This window comes from Chiloscyllium plagiosum, unplaced genomic scaffold (assembly GCF_037043375.1).
Source record: "Chiloscyllium plagiosum isolate Xiang-an unplaced genomic scaffold, Cpla_swu_hap1 HiC_scaffold_12, whole genome shotgun sequence".
NCBI classification, from domain to species: domain Eukaryota; kingdom Metazoa; phylum Chordata; class Chondrichthyes; order Orectolobiformes; family Hemiscylliidae; genus Chiloscyllium; species Chiloscyllium plagiosum.
Genome location: NW_028270150.1, coordinates 101,858,944 through 101,878,784, shown reverse-complemented (window position 1 = coordinate 101,878,784; position 19,841 = coordinate 101,858,944). Strand labels below are relative to the sequence as shown.

Here is a 19,841-nt window from a genome sequence, read left to right as displayed (position 1 = left end):
GGTGCGGTGGGATGGGATGGGTGGATGGGGTGGGTGCGGTGGGATGGGATGGGTGCGGTGGGATGGGATGGGTGGGTGGGATGGGTGCGGTGGGATGGGATGGGTGCGGTGGGATGGGATGGGTGGGTGGGATGGGTGCGGTGGGATGGGGTGGGTGGGTGGGATGAGGTGTGGTGGGATGAGGTGTGGTGGGATGAGGTGTGGTGGGATGAGGTGTGGTGGGATGGGGTGGGTGGGTGGGATGAGGTGTGGTGGGATGAGGTGTGGTGGGATGGGGTGGGTGGGTGGGATGGGGTGCGGTGGGATGGGGTGCAGTGGGATGGGGTGCAGTGGGATGGGGTGGGTGTGTGGGATAGGGTGCGGTGGGATGGGGTGGGTGGATGGGATGGGTGCGGTGGGATGGGATGGGTGCGGTGGGATGGGATGGGTGGGATGGGGTGCGGTGGGATGGGGTGGGTGGGATGGGGTGCGGTGGGATGGGGTGCGGTGGGATGGGGTGGGTGGATGGGGTGGGTGCGGTGGGATGGGATGGGTGCGATGGGATGGGATGGGTGCGGTGGGATGGGATGGGTGCGGTGGGATGGGGTGGGTGGGATGGGGTGCGGTAGGATGGGGTGGGTGGGATGTGGTGCGGTGGGATGGGGTGCGGTGGGATGGGGTGGGTGGGATGGATAGGGTGCAGTGGGGTGGGGTGGGTGGGTGGGATGGGATGGGTACGGTGGGATGGGGTGCAGTGCGGTGGGATGAGGTGCGGTGGGTGGGATGAGGTGGGATGGGGTGCGGTGGGATGGGGTGCGGTGGGGTGCGGTGGGATGAGGTGCGGTGGGATGAGGTGCGGTGGGTGGGATGAGGTGGGATGGGGTGCGGTGGGATGGGGTGCGGTGGGGTGCGGTGGGATGAGGTGCGGTGGGATGGGGTGCGGTGGGATGAGGTGCGGTGGGATGAGGTGCGGTGGGATGAGGTGCGGTGGGATGGGGTGCGGTGGGGTGGGGTGCGGTGGGATGGGGTGCAGTGGGATGGGTTGCAGTGGGATGGGGTGCAGTGGGGTGGGGTGGGGTGCGGTGGGATGGGGTGGTTGGGGGGGAGGATCATCCCCAGTGAACCTTCTTTGAACTGCCTCCAATGACATGATTTCTTTCCTTAGGTCAGATGGGAACCAAGAGGCCAGACATGGTTCCACCAGCATCCTCATCATTGAGGTCCTTTATCTGAACATCCAAAAACCAAAAACACTCTGAATACAGAGGTTTGTTTTGTGAAGTTTTTTTCTAATTAACAAGATTGTTTGGCGAGTGAACAGTTAACCCAAGTCGACACCCACTCGATGCGTGTCACGTGTGGGGAGTGAGGTGTGGGGAGTGAGGTGTGGGGAGTGAGGTGTGGGGAGTGAGGTGTGGGGAGGGAGGTGTGGGGAGTGAGGTGTGGGGAGGGAGGTGTGGGGAGGGAGGTGTGGGGAGTGAGGTGTGGGGAGGGAGGTGTGGGGAGGGAGGTGTGGTCAAGCACGTTCTTAGTTAGAAGTCTGTTTCTCCAACAAGATTTTTAAAAATTTCACCATTAAACTGTCACATTCTGAAAACCGAAAAATTCCAATTTCTGAAAAACAGCTGGTCCCGAGCATTTCGGATAAAGGATCTTATACCTGAAGTAAACATTCCCTACTCTTGAAATAAGGGTTAACATTCCATTAGCTTCCCTGGTTACCTGGTGCACCTGTGTGCCAGCTACTCATAAGAATAGCTTTCTGTGTTTTGTGCACCCCCCCCCCAGGATAGCTGTTTTCATCCCTAACATCAGTGAACCACATGGCTTTTACAACACTTATCATGGTCACCAACGCGGATATTAACTCTCCATCAGCTTTCCAGCTCCCAGTTCTGAAGAAGGACCATTGGACTTGTAATGTCAATGCTGCTTTCTCTCCACAGACGCTGCTAGACCTGCTGAGGTTCTCCAGCAAGTTCTGTTTGTGTTTATGAGGGAGAGGAGTGAGGAGGCCAAACCAGAGAATGGCTTGGAATAGTCAATCCCAAACTCCAAAAACACGAGAGTGAGAATTCCAAGTGAGCTGAGGTGGGAGCAATTCTGGATGTGGTGCAAAAAGTAGGTAGGTTTTCTTAAAATGTCCCAGCATTCTCCTCTTCTCTGTCTAAGGTTGCTAACCAGGCTTATTGTTTCAGAGGCAGATGGAACATAGGACAGTGGAGAAAAGTTTTACCTTGAAATATTGTCTGGAGAGCATGCTGAGACATTAGTGTCCACACTGTCAGAGCTGTCCAAACTCAGGGTGTCGAAGGTCCTGTCCTTATATCCATTGTTATAGGGGGAACGATCGGCTCCAGGGCTGGTCTCATCCTGAGCACCAAGCCTCTGCTCATCACTGGCACGGTGCTGTCGAGGTCCTGAAGAAAGTGAGGACACAGTTATTTAATTCGGGCCATTCCAAATTACAAATGACAGAGACAAAAACAAAGACAAAAAGGTAGGTTTGAGGAGGTTAGAATTCCTTCAGTGAGCAGAAATTCGAACAAATCAGCAATTGTGGAGATGGTGTGTGGCAGGACACACTGTCAAATCACAACCCACGATCCTGTCCTCTGTCATCCCAACAATCCCACATCCAAGTCAATAATCTGCTTTCAACTCACTTGTATTTTGTTAAAACTTTCATGTGGAACATTACCATATGCCTTCAGGAAGAACGAATAAATGACATCATTGACATTTAATCAATTATCTCCTGAAAACATTTTTTTGAAATCCATTGGGCATAATGTACACTTCACCATTTCACTCATGCTCTCTCTGCCCATATTTGACCAAGTGCTCGGTCATTCTATCCTGAGAGGAACCGTGGACATGCCCTGCAATTGGAATATTCCATGATGGGAAACCCATCTCCTCCAGATGACAGGTCAACCGCACGGTTCCAGTCTCCATCAACAAATTGAGAATGGACGTGATCACCACAACTTTGTAGACAACTCCATGCCCTGCAAAGGTGTTCTCGCCAGCTGACCAGTCATGTGGCCTTGAGTGGCCTGTGACAAAGCGATTGTGAGCTGTCAGTTGAGCAAACATGGGTCACCCCTAGTGACAGGCTAAATGACCCTCCAGTCCCGCATAGGCAGAGTCTCTGAGATAGTGGTCACCCCTCAATAACACACTCCGACAGATCAGTCCATCTCAAGTGTGGACAGGTTTCCTGTCCCTGAATTGCTGAGCTGGAACAGGCCTGGATCTCCATCCCCGATGGCAGCACTTCCGCTCAGCTGTTGGTCGAGGCCAGAATTTGGACTGTCCTCCAATGGCTCCTTTCACATTAGCACATGGGATGGACTCCAGGTGGCAATGGCCACTCCCAGGTATTCGAATGCCAGTGGTGGGAGTGCTCATCTGCCACCAAGGGCTGCCTGGAACCTACCGGAGCCTATCACATCTGACGGGAAACTGGCCTTGTCTCCAAAGGCACCACTAGCTGTGGTTCAGCTGAGGGTGCTGACACTCTGATTATATCAGCAACTCTGTCATGGTGGACCTGTAGGCGGTCTCTTAATTGGCCGCCCTGATAAAACCCGATTCCAAGTCCTGCCATCTACTCTGCAAACCTAGGACTTCACCTCGGAGCCTGGCAGGGGAACCTCCTGGCCCTCTGTAAAATCCTGGCCAATGATCGACATCTTCGGTTGTCCTTTTTTCTTAACAGCTGGGGGCGCCAAATACACAAGGACCAATCAGAGCTCGCCAATCAAGCAGCAGTGTCCAATCACACTGTCCATAACAAGAGGCTGTTAAAAGCCAGTCCACAGAGCGGGCTAGCAGCAATGTCACTGGACGAGTAAGCCTGCCCTGGGGACATGGGATCAAATCCAACCATGGCAGCTAGAGAAAGTTAAATTCAATACAAAGATTAGATTTAGATTACATTACAATGTGGAAACAGGCCCTTCGGCCCAACAAGTCCACACCGCCCCGCCGAAGCGTAACCCACCCATACCCCTACATTTACCCCTTACCTAACACTACGGGCAATTTAGCATGGCCAATTCACCTGACCTGCACGTCTTTGGGAGGAAACCGGAGCACCCGGAGGAAACCCACGCAGACACGGGGAGAACGTGCAAACTCCACACAGTCAGTCGCCTGAGGCGGGAATTGAACCCAGGTCTCTGGCGCTGTGAGGCAGCAGTGCTAACCACTGCGCCACCGTGCCGCCCAGATCTGGAATTGAAAGCCAGTCTTTGTGATGCTGACTGTGATAACTATCATCAATTGCAAAAACAAATGCTCTTTACAGAAGGAAATCTGCTCTTCCTACCCAGTCATGTCTAGGGTGGCAAAATGGCTCAGTGGTTAGCACTGCTGCCTCATAGAACCAAGGACCCAGGTTCGATTCCAGCCTTGGGCGACTCTCTGCGTGGAATGTGCACATTGTACCCATGTTTGTGTGGATTTCCTCAGGTGCTCCGGGTTCCTCCCACAATCCACAGCACAGGTGAATTGGCCCTGCTAAATTGCCCTTAGTCTTCAGCGGTGTGCAGCTTAGATGCCTTAGTCAGGGATAAATGTAGAGTAATAGGGGAATGGGTCTGGGTGGGTTACTCTTCAAAGGGTTGGTATGGACTTGCTGGCCCAAAGGACCTATTTCCACCCTGTACAGATTCTATGATTCTGGTCTACATGTGACTCCAGTCCTACAGCAATTTGGTTTACTCTCAACTGCCCTTAGAAATGGCCCCAGCAAACCACTCAATTCAAAGGCAATTAGGGATGTGCAATCAATGCTGTCCCAGCCAGTAATGGTCACATCCCACTGAGGAATGAAGAAAAAAATTGCGAAGATCTGCAAAGGGAATTGGCTGCTGGGTTCATGGTGGTGATCTGACCAATGCTGTGCAATGTGAGAGGGTACCCTGGCACAGAAACACACAAACCACTGTAACAGGCCCATCTGTCCTGTTTCCATGGTTACCCCCATGGTATATATGACCAGCCAGTGGGAGGTCTTCAATGAGCATACACAACAGTGTCAGAATGACAATACCACCTCTTCAGGTCAAACAGCCCAACAAAGATATCCTGACCACAGCAGAGACAAGAACATAGGACTCAGGAGCAAGAAATGTAACCTAGCCCTTCAAGTCTGCTCACTAAGAACATGGCTATGGTCTCACTAAGAACATGGCTATGGTCTCACTAAGAACATGGCTATGGTCTCACTAAGAACATGGCTATGGTCTCACTAAGAACATGGCTATGGTCTCAGCTCCACTTTCCTGCCCATCTCCACCCAAATCAAAACAAAAATTGCTACCTTCCAGAGGGGACCCAAACCCATAATATCTGGCTCAAGACCAGTGTCTTATCCATGAAGTCTACGGGGCCTATTGCAAGCTGGGAAAAGAGTAAGGATGTGTCTGGGGCATCTGTCGGCCAATGAAAGACCTCTGTTCCTGACTCTCCTGTTTGGCATGCCACTGTCCCTGGAGATGAGCACTATTAAGAACTGCTGTAAACAGATGAAAGCTGCAAATAGCCAGGCTGCACAGAATTCCAATATTCCTGTCAATATTTCCCAGCTGACATCCATCTAGCCCAGTGTAAATACACTGGGGCTGCCTGGAGCCCAGAAAACACTCCAACCAAGTCAGCATGCCAATAAGGGCGATAGCCATGGCAGACTCAGGGGAAAGAGACCATCAAAGGTCTGGCCAATTGCAGTACGCCACAAAAACAAAACAGCTTTTTTCCAAGCTTTTTCTGGCATAACACACACTTGATAAACCTTCAGGACACACATGTTGTGATACTGGAAAAAGGCATCCCTGCAGCCCGGGCTAGGGTGGCATCCATTTCCACCTGTAAACTCCCCGACAGTGTAAACGTTGGATTTCAACTGGAGGAGATCCTGGACCACTTTGCAAGACTCATGCAGGTATTAAATACAGAGTGAACATCAAAACCAAAGCCAGTTTTCACATTGGCATTACTGAATTCCCTACTTAATGGTAGTTTCTTAAGGTGGTTGAGTGGCATAAAGTCTTTTCGCCCTACTCTCAAATTATAGTGCTCAACAGACCCAATGCTCCACTAAGTTAACTAAGACTGGTTTACCTGCAGGATGTGAAAATAAAGCACAGGTCTTAGCAGGACTTATACACTTAATGGTAAGGTCCTAGGGAGTGTTACTGAACAAAGAGACCTTGGAGTGCAGGTTCATAGCTCCTTGGAAGTGGAGTTGCAGGTAGATAGGATAGTGAAGAAGGAGTTTGGTATGCTTTCCTTTATTAGTCAGAGTATTGAGTACAGGAATTGGGAGGTCATGTTGCGGTTGTACAGGACAGTGGTTAGGGCACTGTTGGAATATTGTGTGCAATTCTGGTCTCCTTCCTATCAGAAAGATGTTGTGAAACTTGAAAGGGTTCAGAAAAGATTTACAAGGGTGTTGTCAGGGTTGGAGGATTTGAGCTATAGGGAGAGGCTGAACAGGCTGGGGCTGTTTTCCCTGGAGCGTCAGAGGCTGAGGGGTGACCTTATAGAGGTTTACAAAATCATGAGGGGCATGGATAGGATAAATAGACAAAGTCTTTTCCCTGAAGTTGGGGAGTCCAGAACTAGAGGGCAAAGGTTTAAGGTGAGAGGGGAAAGATTGGGTGGCACGGTGGCACAGCGCTAGAGACCCGGGTTCAATTCCCGCCTCTGGCGACTGACTGTGTGGAGTTTGCACATTCTCCCCGTGTCTGTGTGGGTTTCCTCCGGGTGCTCCGGTTTCCTCCCACAGTCTAAAGATGTGCAGGTTAGGTGAATTGGCCATGCTAAATTGCCCGTAGTGTTAGGTAAGGGGTAAATGTAGGGGTATGGGTGGGTTGCGCTTCGGCGGGGCGGTGTGGACTTTTTGGGCCGAAGGGCCTGTTTCCACACTAAGAAATCTAATCTAATCTAATATAAAAGAGACCTACAGGGCAGCGTTTTCACACAGAGGGTGGTGCGTGTATGGAATGAGCTGCCAGAGGAAGTGGTGGAGGCTGGTACAATTGTAACATTTAAGAGGCATTTGGATGGGTATATGAATAGGAAGGGTTTGGAGGGATATGGCCTGGGTGCTGGCAGGTGGGACTAGATTGGGTTGGGATATCTGGTCGGCATGGACGGGTTGGCCCGAAGGGTCTGTTTCCATGCTGTACATCTCAATGACTCTATGACAGAACAACCCATTACAAAACCAACCCACAATACAGCATCTCATCATAGAACTAGCTTGTAATCCAGCGTCCTTTTACAGCACCTCATTATGGAACCTGATTGTAACAAAACAAACCCATTAATGCATTCAAGGACCCTGTCCCTAATACAGCATCCCATTACAAAACTCCATCTGTAGTGCACATTCCATAACAGATCCCATCCATAATGCAGCATCTTGTTCTAGAACATAACCAATATAGGGCACCACGTGGCACACAACCCACTGACTTATTCAATCAAGTGGAGAAGTCAAAAGTTTATTTCACTCTCTAAGGTTCAAGAGACTTACCTTTTCTACGAGTCCCCTTGGAATGGGAGGCTGGTCCTAGAGAGATTTGCAGAAGAAAATACAATTAAAATAACAAACTTTCTCCATGTCACTGGTGGAAACCATTTTAAAAACTGTGTTTCCGATAATATCTGAATAACACGTTTCCTGTAACTTCCTGCTGCTAACTGTACATTGTAGGTAAAACAAAAGGAACATTTACTCAGCCAGCATTTTCCCATACAAACCCACAAACTGTGAATGCATGTTCACATCCAAAAGCAACTTACTGACATGGCCTGCGTCTGAATTTTCTTTCAGACTAAGATGTAACTGAAGGTGCTCATTTCTATTTATCTCATTCATATTCACATTTAAAGTGAACGTTATTTTGGATTTTATTCCAGACAGCCACTTGATAGGACAGAATTTGAACATTGCTGAAAAAGATATATTTTGACAAAGCTTTTCATCTCACATTCATTGGGACAATTTGCAAGAATAGCAAGATAAAGGAAAGACTGACATTTATACTGTATGAGAGGAGAGCGTTGAATGGTAGAGGCATTGCCATAAGGAATGCACCAGTTAACGATGACTGACAGTTAACCACCAGGCTTTGTTTACATTTCAAATCAGGCAGGTTAACTGTGATTAGTCAGAGCTTTGCCCTGAGAAATTAAACAGTGAATGGTAGTCCTCTATTTAGGTATATGTTATATCTGTGTGCAAAGGGTAAGATATTTTAAAAGTTTGATCAATAGAGTCATATGAATTTAAGTTAAGTTAAGCTGCTATTGTGTAGTAGCACCATGTGTGGCACTTGCCGTTAATAGGACGCTGCCCTCAAATCAAGATGACTTTTGCCTATCAAATAAATGCGGAATACCAGTTTCTGGTGTGATGCTACATATGTAGGCCTTAGGACTCAAAGACTCGTGGATTGTATCAAACAGCAAACCCCTTCAGCTATTCGCAACAAACATCCAAATTGTACCAAACCATCCCATGCTTGCAAAACTTACAATACAGCATATAACATCAGATGTGATCCTGGAAGTAGACAACATTCACTGCATAACCCTGAGGGTTTGGAAAACTATACTGACGTCAAAGTTTACGACTGTGTGACGCACTTGCATGTGTTGGAAGCTACATATATTAGTATACAGGGCCCCTCTGCTTCCAAAGAACAAGAACATCTATACACATTCTGCCTGTTTCATCTCAACAAAATAGGTGACTGGCATTTACTAGTTCATTCCTCAGAGCAATGCCTTGAGCAATCAGAGTCAACCTCTTGGATTTAAAATTTAAATATAGCATGTCAATGAACTATTGGTCATCATTGATTGGTGCATTCTCCACAGTAATCTCTTTACCAGAGTCCCAAATCAGCACTCTCCTGTCATACTGCATGATTTCTCTGCAAAGTGGTATTCTTGTAAATTGTCCTGATGAGTGCAAGGTGAAAATCTTTGACAAAATATATCTTTCTTTAGCGAGACTCATATTTCATTCCATTTTGTTTTTCCAAACAATTTCAAAATTGGCCAAAATCAGGAAGTTAATTGAATTTTCAACGTATGGGTTTCGGGGACTGATGCAGGGGCAGAGAAGCAGACTCATTCAATATTCTAAGTGCATTTCCATCTTCCTGCAGTTTGCTGTTGCCAAAAATAATTTTGTGACTTGGATCTTACTGAAAAAAAGGTTCACGTCATTAAAGTTTTTCACATTGCGTTCATAAGGACAATCACACGAATATCAAATTTCAAATTAACTCAAAAATTTAAACCATTGGAAAAAGAGACTTCTGATTGGTTGGCAAGTTAAGTCTGATTGGGCGAGGAGTTGCCAAGAGCAAATGAGTGGGGAACTTCAGGCTCCCCATTTCCTGGGTAATTCAGAGAAGGAGCAAGGCTTGAACATACTCACAGCAATGTCTCAGCCAGAGTCAACATGTCACCCAAACAATTTAGATCATCTCAAATTTCGCATTCTTGTGTATCCTGATGAGTTCAAGATAAAGAGCCTTAGTAACATACATCTCTTTCCATCATTAGTCAAGTGCTGTACTATCAAGTGACCACTCTGGTTGAAGTACAATGAACCAATCATCAGGCATAACAGAGTCATTGAGTTGTGCAGCATTGAAACAGACCCTTCAGTCCATCTCATCTGTGCTGGTCAGATATCCTAAACTGGACTGATCCCATTTGCCAGCACTTGGCCCATATCCCTCTTAACCCTTCCTATTCATATACCCATCCAGGTGCCTTTTAAACGTTGTAATTGAGCCTCCACCACTTCCTCTGGCAGCTCATTCCATACACACATCACCCTCCCGTGAAAAGGTTGTGTTTCATGTTCCTTATTAATCTTTCCCCTCACCTTAAACCTCTAGCTTTAGTCTCACCCACCCCGGAGAAAATACCTTGCTATGTTCACCCTTCCCATGCCCCTCATAATTTTATAAACCTCTGTAAGGTCACCCCTCAACCTCAGATGTGCTAGGGAAAGAAGTCCCAACCTGTTCAGCCTCTCCCTATAGCTCATACCCTGCAGTCCCAGCAACATCCTTGTAAATCTTTTCTGAATTATTTCAAGTTTCAGAACATCTTTCCTATAGCAGGGAGACCAGAATAGCAAGTATTCTAAAAGTAGCCTCACCAATGTCCTGTACAGCCGCAACATGACATCCCAACTCCTATACTCAATGCTCTGACCAATAAAGGCCAGTAAGCAAATGCTTTAGGTCAGATTAGATTAGATTAGATTACATTACATTACAGTGTGGAAACAGGCCCTTCGGCCCAACAAGTCCACACCGACCCGCTGAAGCGTAACCCACCCATACCCCTACATTTACCCCTTACCTAACACTACGGGCAATTTAGCATGGCCAATTCACCTGACCCTGCACATCTTTGGGAGGAAACTGGAGCACCCGGAGGAAACCCACGCAGACACGGGGAGAATGTGCAAACTTCACACAGTCGCCTGAGTCGGGAATTGAACCCGGGTCTCTGGCGCTGTGAGGCAGCAGTGCTAACCACTGTGCCGCCCACACCTCTCTACCTGCGACTCCACCTTTAAGGAACTAGGCACCTGAACCCCTCAGTCTCTTTGTTCAGCAACCCTCACCAAAGCCCCATCATTAACCGTATAAGTTCCGTCTGGTTTGTCTTATCAAAACGCACAACCTCACAATAATCTAAGTTAAACTTCATCAGCCACTCCTCTGCCCACTGGCCCATCCGATTAAAGTCCTGTTGTACTCTGAGATAACCTTCTTCAGTCCACTATGCCACCAATGTCTTATGTCTCTTTGTAAATAATGCGGTTGGAAATAATATTTTAGCAAGAGCTGGAGGGGGAGAAAAAGTAAATGTTCCCTCTCCCATGGTGTATGAAACTGTGCCAGCACCACCAGCGTATCACAAACTGTTGCTAGTGAGGCATTCCTGTTTCCAGTTCAAGAATGTCCTTCAGGGATCAGAGACAGACAACAGGAGGAGCAGGTCTGTCTTAAGAAGAGAAATTCTGATGCCACAAACGGCATCATTAGGCCAAGGGATGGCTAACGGATTGCACACAACTACAAAAGATTTTCGTTTTGCCCAAAACAGAGAGTGAATCCTTTAAGTTTGATCCAGATCTGGGAATATGGATTCAAATCCACCATGGTAGCTGGGCACAACTTAAACTCAGCTGAATAATAAACGTGGAACTGAAAACTACTCTCAGTGAGAGGGTGGTGTTGGAGGGTTGTTTTTCAGACTGGAGGCCTGTGACCAGTGAAGTGTCACAGAGTATTGAGTAGAGGAGTTGGGAGGTCATGTTGCAGCTGTACAGGACATTAGTTAGGCCACTGTTGGAATATTGTGTGCAATTCTGGTCTCCTTCCTATTGGAAAGATGTTGTGAAACTTGAAAGGGTTCAGAAAAGATTTACATGGATGTTGCCAGGGTTGGAGGATTTGAGCTACAGGGAAAGGCTGAACAGGCTGGGGCTGTTTTCCCTGGAGCGTCGGAGGCTGAGGGGTGACCTTATAGAGGTTTACAAAATTATGAGGGGCATGGATAGGATAAATAGGCAAAGGCTTTTCCCTGGGGTCAGGGAGTCCAGAACTAGAGGGCATAGGTTTAGGGTGAGGGGGGAAAGATATAAAAGAGACCTAAGGGGCAACTTTTTCACGCAGAGGGTGGTGCGTGTATGGAATGAGCTGCCAGAGGAAGTGGTGGAGGCTGGTACAATTGCAACATTTAAGAGGCATTTGGATGGGTATATGAATAGGAAGGGTTTGGAGGGATATGGGCCAGGTGCTGGAAGGTGGGACTAGATTAGGTTGGGATATCTGGTCGGCATGGACGGGTTGGACCGAAGGGTCTGTTTCCATGCTGTACATCTCTCTGACTCTATGAGTGCTACCATGACAACCACCATTAATTGTTCCAAAACTCTATCTGGCTCACCAATGTCCCTCAAGGAAGGAAATCTGTTATTCTTACCTGTTCTAGCCTACAAGTGACTCCAGACCCATAGCAATGAGGTTGACTCTTAACTAGCCTCTGAAATGGCCGACTGACACATTCAGGTCAGTGGACAATTAGGGATGAGACTAGTCTCACCAGCGAAGCTCACATCCCATGAAAGATTAAACTTTAAAAAGTAAGTTGTGCAAGAGTAAGGGTGTGGCAGCTCATAAACCCAGCAGTGGCAAATGCAAAGAAATCCAAGAGGCAAATCAAGATTCATACCTTTTCTTGTTTTCCCTGCAGGCAAGAGAAAGATGAGGTAGTTAGTCAGTGAGCACACAGTAGGCACAGTCAGCTAAGCAGTGAGTTTAACAAACACAACCTACCAATTGGTACACTAACAACATGCCTCAGTTAGACCAAGGTACTTTTACACAGAGATTAACCAGACAACAAGAAATGAACAATGTTATGCTGTACTGTCATCTGTAGCATTCAGTGCAAGTATTGCTCGACATCCTGAATCAAACAGCACTTCCTCCAACCAGATTATACTGACAAAACACATATCTGAATGATTTTTTATTTCACAGAAAAAAAAGGCTTATTTCTTCCTGTCTGAGTCACAAAACTCTCCAGAATTGTCCCAAACTTTCCAAACATCCCAGATCAATTTCCTGAACACTGCTGAAGACAACTCTGGGGTAAATATCATTGGGACACTGCGAAAACACTTTTTTAAACATTTCCTTTAAAAATCTTTCCTTTTAAGTTAAAAATACATTGGATCGAGGGTCAGTTTAATTGGAGGTGAAAGTGATGATGTAATCTCCAGGACTGCAGCCTGCTAGAGTGGGCAAACTTTGTGGAACAGCTACGTTAACATGGAAAACGCATGTTAATATCTTTTCAATCACAGTGGTAAAGTTTGTTAATGTTGTTGTTAAGGATAAGAGAGAGGTGGTAGGTTTTAATTGCCTTCAAGCAGATACAAATAAGTTTGGATATGCAAAAGCAGTTTGTTTCTCAGAATTAAGAAAGGCTCTGTGGTGTAGTGGCAGTGTTCTCACCTCTGAACCGGGGGGGCCTGGGTTCAGATTCCAGCTTGCTCCAGAGGCGTATAATCACACACAGAGTTGAGTGAATTTAGAATTCCCTTGCTCAAGTTGCAGTGTAAGTATAAGTAGATTGGATTAGATTCCCTACAGATTGGAAACAGGCCCTTCGGCCCAACAAGTCCACACCGACCCTCCGAAGAGCAACCCACTCTGCCTAATGCACCTAACACTACAGGCAATTTAGCATGGCCAATTCACCCAACCGGCACATCTTTGGACTGTGGGGGGAAACCGGAGCACCTGGAGGAAACCCACGCAGACACGGGGAGAATGTGTAAACTCCACACAGACAGTTGCCTGAGGCGGGAATTGAACCCGGGTCTCTGGCGCTGTGAGGCAACAGTGCTAACCACTGAGCCATCGTGCCACCCCAAACATTAATCTTCAAACATTATTAAGGCGGGGTTAGTGGATTCTTGCTAGCAAGGGGATGAAAGAGTCTCATGGAAGGAATGTCGATTAGAATCAGATTTGCTCGGAGCAAATTGAATGGTGGAAGGACTGAGAGGCCCTACTCAGGGTAGTGTGCTGAGGCCAAGTGGGCCTAATGGCCTATTATAAGAAAAGACTTGTTTCGGTTTCCTGATGAAGGGCTCTGGCCCAAAACAAAGACTCTCCTGCTCCTCAGATGCTGCCTGACCTGCTGTGCTTTTCCAGCACCACGCTCTCGACTTGTTTCGGTTTCCGCCTGGCTTGAAATCTTCCAACAATTTATATCTCACACAATGTGGCGTGGGCACACCAGGGCAGTCAGAAGGAGTAAATCCCAATTTCTTGCTGGGCTTGACTTAACCTTTCCTGGCAGAGGTCCAGCAGGCTCTGGAGAGTTGTGGTCACTGGTGTGTCCACTGATAACAAACACACCCTCTGCCCACTCCCTGAACAGACCTCCACAGCAAATCTGCTTCTGGGATGGGCAGCCATCATGAGCCTCTGTCAGCACTTGACAAAATATGCACCAAGACCCTGCATCTAACCTCATACCCCGGCTAAGTCAAAAGGAAATACTTGCAACATTTGACATTCCAGGCAGGGCTTCTTGGGAGTTGAGGCGTTTCACGTTTTGGGAGTCTCCACGGCGTCAAGGTGGACAGCATCGTGAAGAGGGTCAGTAAATCCATCTGGCGTGGAAGGTCTAGCACAGGTAGAAGGGAGGAGGTCCACACTGACCCTCCGAAGAGTATCCCACACAAACCCATCCCCCATTACTCTACATTTATCTCTGACTAACGCACCTAACCTAAACATCCCTGAACACTATGAGAAATTTAGCGTAACCAATTTACCCAACCAGCACATCTTTGGACTGTGGGAGGAAACCGGAGCACCCAGAGGAAACCCACGCAGACACGGGGAGAATGTGCAAACTCCACACAGACAGTCGCCCGAGGTGGGAATTGTACCCAGGTCCCTGCCGCTGTGAGGCAGCAGTGCTAACCACTGAGCCACCGTGCGGTGAAGGTAATAACTGGATGACATCAATATGAGATACTCACCAAGAAATCCATACAGGAATTCAAGAGTGGTGAGAATGTGGAATCATTCCCACAAGGAGTGCATAAACAGAGTGGCAGGCATCCAGATGAGTACAAGGAAGAAGGAAATAGAGGATTATAATGGTAGTTTTGGAGGAGAAAATACTGCAGGAAGGTTGAGTGGACGGAAAAGCTATCATGATCTGAAGGAGCCATATGGTCTATCGTGGTGGCAACTTACCTGTGTAATGGGGTCTGTCAGAGAACAAACACTCAAAAATCTAACAGACGAGCACTTAACAGCTGGAAACCAACTTACTGACTGCCTCGAACACTTCCTAGTTCTATCTCAGATGTCTGGGAGCGAGAGTTTTATGACTTTAAAAAAAAAGTATGAATTTTAAAAAACCACCCCATCAAACCACGCAGCTTTATTAAAACCAGAGATTGAGATTCCAACTTATGGTATAGATTTGAAACATATTGAACAGAGAGAAAATGGCTTTTGTTTCTCACAGACAGGTTTTGGATCACCAATTGTTTTGATGCACCAGTATTTTGTTAGAGTTAAATAGAGAGGTTGCAAGATATGAGATCGTTACAATTAGTTAAAATCTGAACAAGAAATAATCACACACGACACAGAGATGGGTAACACGACACTGCATAGACACAGTAATATCACAAACAGACCCGAAATATCACACCGCACAATGTTGTGCAATATCAGAGAGATCAGTAATGTCATATGCCATAAAGAGATAAATATCACATACCGCATAGTGACTTATCACACACCACACAGCCACCAATATCGCATACCATTCAGTGAGCAGTAATATTGCATACTGAACAGTGACCAGTAATATCACTCACTGCACAGTGACCAATATTACACAACACACAGTGACCAATATCACACGCTGCATAATAACCAGTAATATTACACCACACACAGTGACCAGTAATATCGCACACCGTGCTGTGATCAATAATATCACACACTGCACAGTGACCAATAACACCACACACTGCACAATAATCATTGTATCACACACTGCACCATGACTATCACATGCCATACAATAACCAGTAATATCTCTCATCGCAGTGACCAATATCACATACTGCACAGTGACCAGTAATAACATACTCTGCACTGTGACCAATAACATTACACACTGCAGTGACCAGTAATATTACGAACAGCACAGTGACCAGTAATATCACATACTGCACAATGACCAGTAACATCACAAACTACACAGTGAGCAATATCACACACCGCACAGTGAGCAATATCACACTCTGCACAGTGACCAATATCACAAACTGCACAGTGACCAATATCACAAACGGCACAATGACCAGTAATCACACACATTGCACAGTGACCGATATCACACAACGCACAATGATCAATATAAAATGCTGCACAATAACCAGTAATATCACACGCCGCACAATGACCAGAAATATCACACGCTGCACAGTGACCAATAATCAGTAATATCATATGCTGCACAATGAGCAATATCACAAGCCACACAATAACCAGAAATATCACACAGTGCGCAATAATCAATATCACACACTGCACAATGACCAATATCACATACCGCACAATACCAAGCAATATCACATGCTGCAGTGACCAATATCACACGCTGCACAATGACCAGCAATATCGCATGCTGCACATTGACCAGTAATATCACACGCTGCACAATGACCAGTAATATCACACACTGCACAATGACCAGCAATATCACACACTGCACAATGACCAGTAATATCACACGCTGCACAATGACCAGTAATATCACACGCTGCACAATGACCAGTAATATCACACGCTGCACAACGACCAGTAATATCACACACTGCACAATGACCAGTAATATCACATGCTGCACAATGACCAGCAATATCGCATGCTGGACATTGACCAGTAATATCACACACTGCACAATGACCAGCAATATCACACGCCGCACAATGACCAGCAATATCACACGCTGCACAATGACCAGCAATATCACACAGTGCACAATGACCAGCAATATCACACAGTGCACAATAACCAGTAATATCACACGCCGCACAATGACCAGCAACATCACACAGTCTGCAATAATCAATATCACACGCTGCACAGTGACCAATATCAAATACCGGACAAGGACCAGCAATATCACACACTGCACAAAGCCCAATATCACACGCTGCACAATGACCAGTAATATCACACGCTGCACAATAACCAGTAATATCACACGCTGCACAATAACCGGGATTGTCACACACTGCACAATGACCAGCAATATCACACGCTGCACAATGACCAGCAATATCACACGCTGCACAGTGACCAATATCACATACTGCACAATGACCAGCAATATCACACACTGCACATTGACCAGTAATATCACACACTACACAGTGACCAATATCACACACTGCACAGTGACTAATATCACACACTGCACAGTGACCAATATCACACGCTGCACAGTGACCAATATCACACGCTGCACAGTGACCAATATCACACGCTGCACAGTGACCAATATCACACGCTGCACAGTGACCAATATCACACTCTGCACAGTGACCAATATCACACTCTGCACAGTGACCAATATCACATGCTGCACAGTGACCAATATCACACTCTGCACAGTGACCAATATCACACACTGCACAGTGACCAATATCACACGCTGCACAATAACCAGTAATATCACACATTGCACAGTGACCGATATCACAAAACGCATATTATCAATATAAAATGCTGCACAATAACCAGTAATATCACACGCCACACAATAACCAGAAATATCACACAGTGCGCAATAATCAATATCACACACTGCACAGTGACCAATATCACATACCGCACAATAACAAGCAATATCACACGCTGCACAATGACCAGCAATATCACACGCTGCACAATAACCACCATTATCACACACTGCACAATGACCAGTAACATCACACACTGCACCATAACCAGTAATGTCACACGCTGCAAAATGACCAGCAATATCACACACTGCACAATAACCAGTAATATCACACGCTGCACAATGACCAGTAATATCACACGCTGCACAATGACCAGCAATATCACACGCTGCACAATAACCAGTAATATCACACGCTGCACAAAGACCAGCAATATCACATGCTGCATAATAACCAGTAATATCACACGCTGCACAATGACCAGCAATATCACATGCTGCACAATAACCAGTAACATCACATGCTGCACAATGACCAGCAATATCACATGCTGCACAATAACCAGTAATATCACACGCTGCACAATGACCAGCAATATCACATGCTGCACAATAACCAGTAATATCACACGCTGCACAATCACCAGCAATATCACACGCTGCACAATAAGCACTAATATCACACGCTGCACAATAACCACTATTATCACACGCTGCACAATAACCACTATTATCACACGCTGCACAATGACCAGTAATATCACACGCTGCACAATGACCAGTAACATCACACGCTGCACCATAACCAGTAATGTCACACGCTGCAAAATGACCAGCAATATCACATGCTGCACAATAACCAGTAATATCACACGCTGCACAATGACCAGCAATATCACACGCTGCACAATGACCAATATCAAATACCACACAATGACCAGCAATATCACACGCTGCACAGTGACCAATATCACATTCGGACAATGACCAGCAATATCACACGCTGCACAGTGACCAATATCAAATACCGCACAATGACCAGCAAAATCACACACTGCACAAAGACCAATATCACATACCGCAAATTGACCAGCAATATCACACATTGCACAATGACCAGAAATAGAACAAGCTGCACAGTGAGCAGTAATATCATACGTCGCACAGCGACCAATAACCAGTAATATCACATGCTGCACAATGAGCAATATCACAAGCCACACAATAACCAGAAATATCACACAGTGCGCAATAATCAATATCACACACTGCACAGTGACCAATATCACATACCGCACAATACCAAGCAATATCACACGCTGCAGTGACCAATATCACACGCTGCACAATGACCAGCAATATCACACACTGCCCAATGACCAGTAATTTCACACACTGCACAGTGACCAATATCACACGCTGCACAATAACCAGTAATATCACACACTGCACAGTGACCAATATCACACGCTGCACAATAACCAGTAATATCACACATTGCACAGTGACCGATATCACACAACGCACATGATCAATATAAAATGCTGCACGATAACCAGTAATATCACAAGCCACTCAATAACCAGAAATATCACACAGTACGCAATAATCAATATCACACACTGCACAGTGACCAATATCACATACCGCACAATAACAAGCAATATCACACACTGCACAAAGTCCAATATCACATACCGCACAATGACCAGCAATATTACACAGTGCACAAAGTCCAATATCACATACCGCACAATGACCAGTAATATCACACGCTGCACAATGACCAGCAATATCACACGCTGCACCATAACCAGTAATGTCACACGCTGCAAAATGACCAGCAATATCACATGCTGCACAATAACCAGTAATATCACACGCTGCACAATGACCAGCAATATCACACGCTGCACAATGACCAATATCAAATACCGCACAATGACCAGCAATATCACACGCTGCACAGTGACCAATATCAAATACCGCAAAATAACCAGCAATATCACACGCTGCACAATAACCAGTAATATCACACGCTGCACAATAACCGGGATTAGCACACACTGCTCAATGAACAGCAATATCACACGCTGCACAATAACAAGTAATATCACACGCTGCACAGTGACCAATATCACACACTGCACAATGACCAGCAATATCACACGCTGCACAGTGACCAATATCAGATACTGCACAGTGACCAATATCATATACCGCACAATGACCAGCAATATCACATACTGCACAATGAACAGCAATATCACGCGCCGCACAATGAACAGCAATATCACGCGCCGCACAATGACCAATATCACACACCGCACAATGACCAGCAATATCACACGCTGCACAGTGACCAATATCACATACTGCACAGTGACCAATATCATATACCGCACAATGACCAGCAATATCACACACTGCACATTGACCAGTAATATCACACACTGTACAGTGACCGATATCACACAACGCACAATGATCAATATAAAATG

The 19,841-nt window shown here is 46.2% G+C and overlaps 1 protein-coding gene across 20 annotated transcripts in view; it reads right to left on the bottom strand.

Annotated features, from left to right (window-relative positions):
* Positions 1-2,195: 2,195 nt before the first annotated feature.
* The window catches only part of LOC122555472 (pleckstrin homology-like domain family B member 2), a 242,555-nt gene continuing 224,909 nt past the window's right edge, over positions 2,196-19,841 (bottom strand). For 17 of the 20 annotated variants that reach the window (XM_087993097.1, XM_087993101.1, XM_087993109.1 and 14 more), the window contains 3 exons: positions 12,274-12,288; positions 7,532-7,567; positions 2,197-2,399 (listed from right to left, as the gene is read on the bottom strand). In XM_087993097.1, coding sequence (XP_087849223.1) covers positions 2,212-2,399; positions 7,532-7,567; positions 12,274-12,288 — 239 coding nt within the window. In that variant the 3' untranslated portion in view covers positions 2,197-2,211. Of the gene's footprint in view, positions 2,400-7,531; positions 7,568-12,273; positions 12,289-19,841 lie in introns of all 20 variants that reach the window. The other 3 variants (XM_087993100.1, XM_087993112.1, XM_087993113.1) reach the window with 2 other exon arrangements.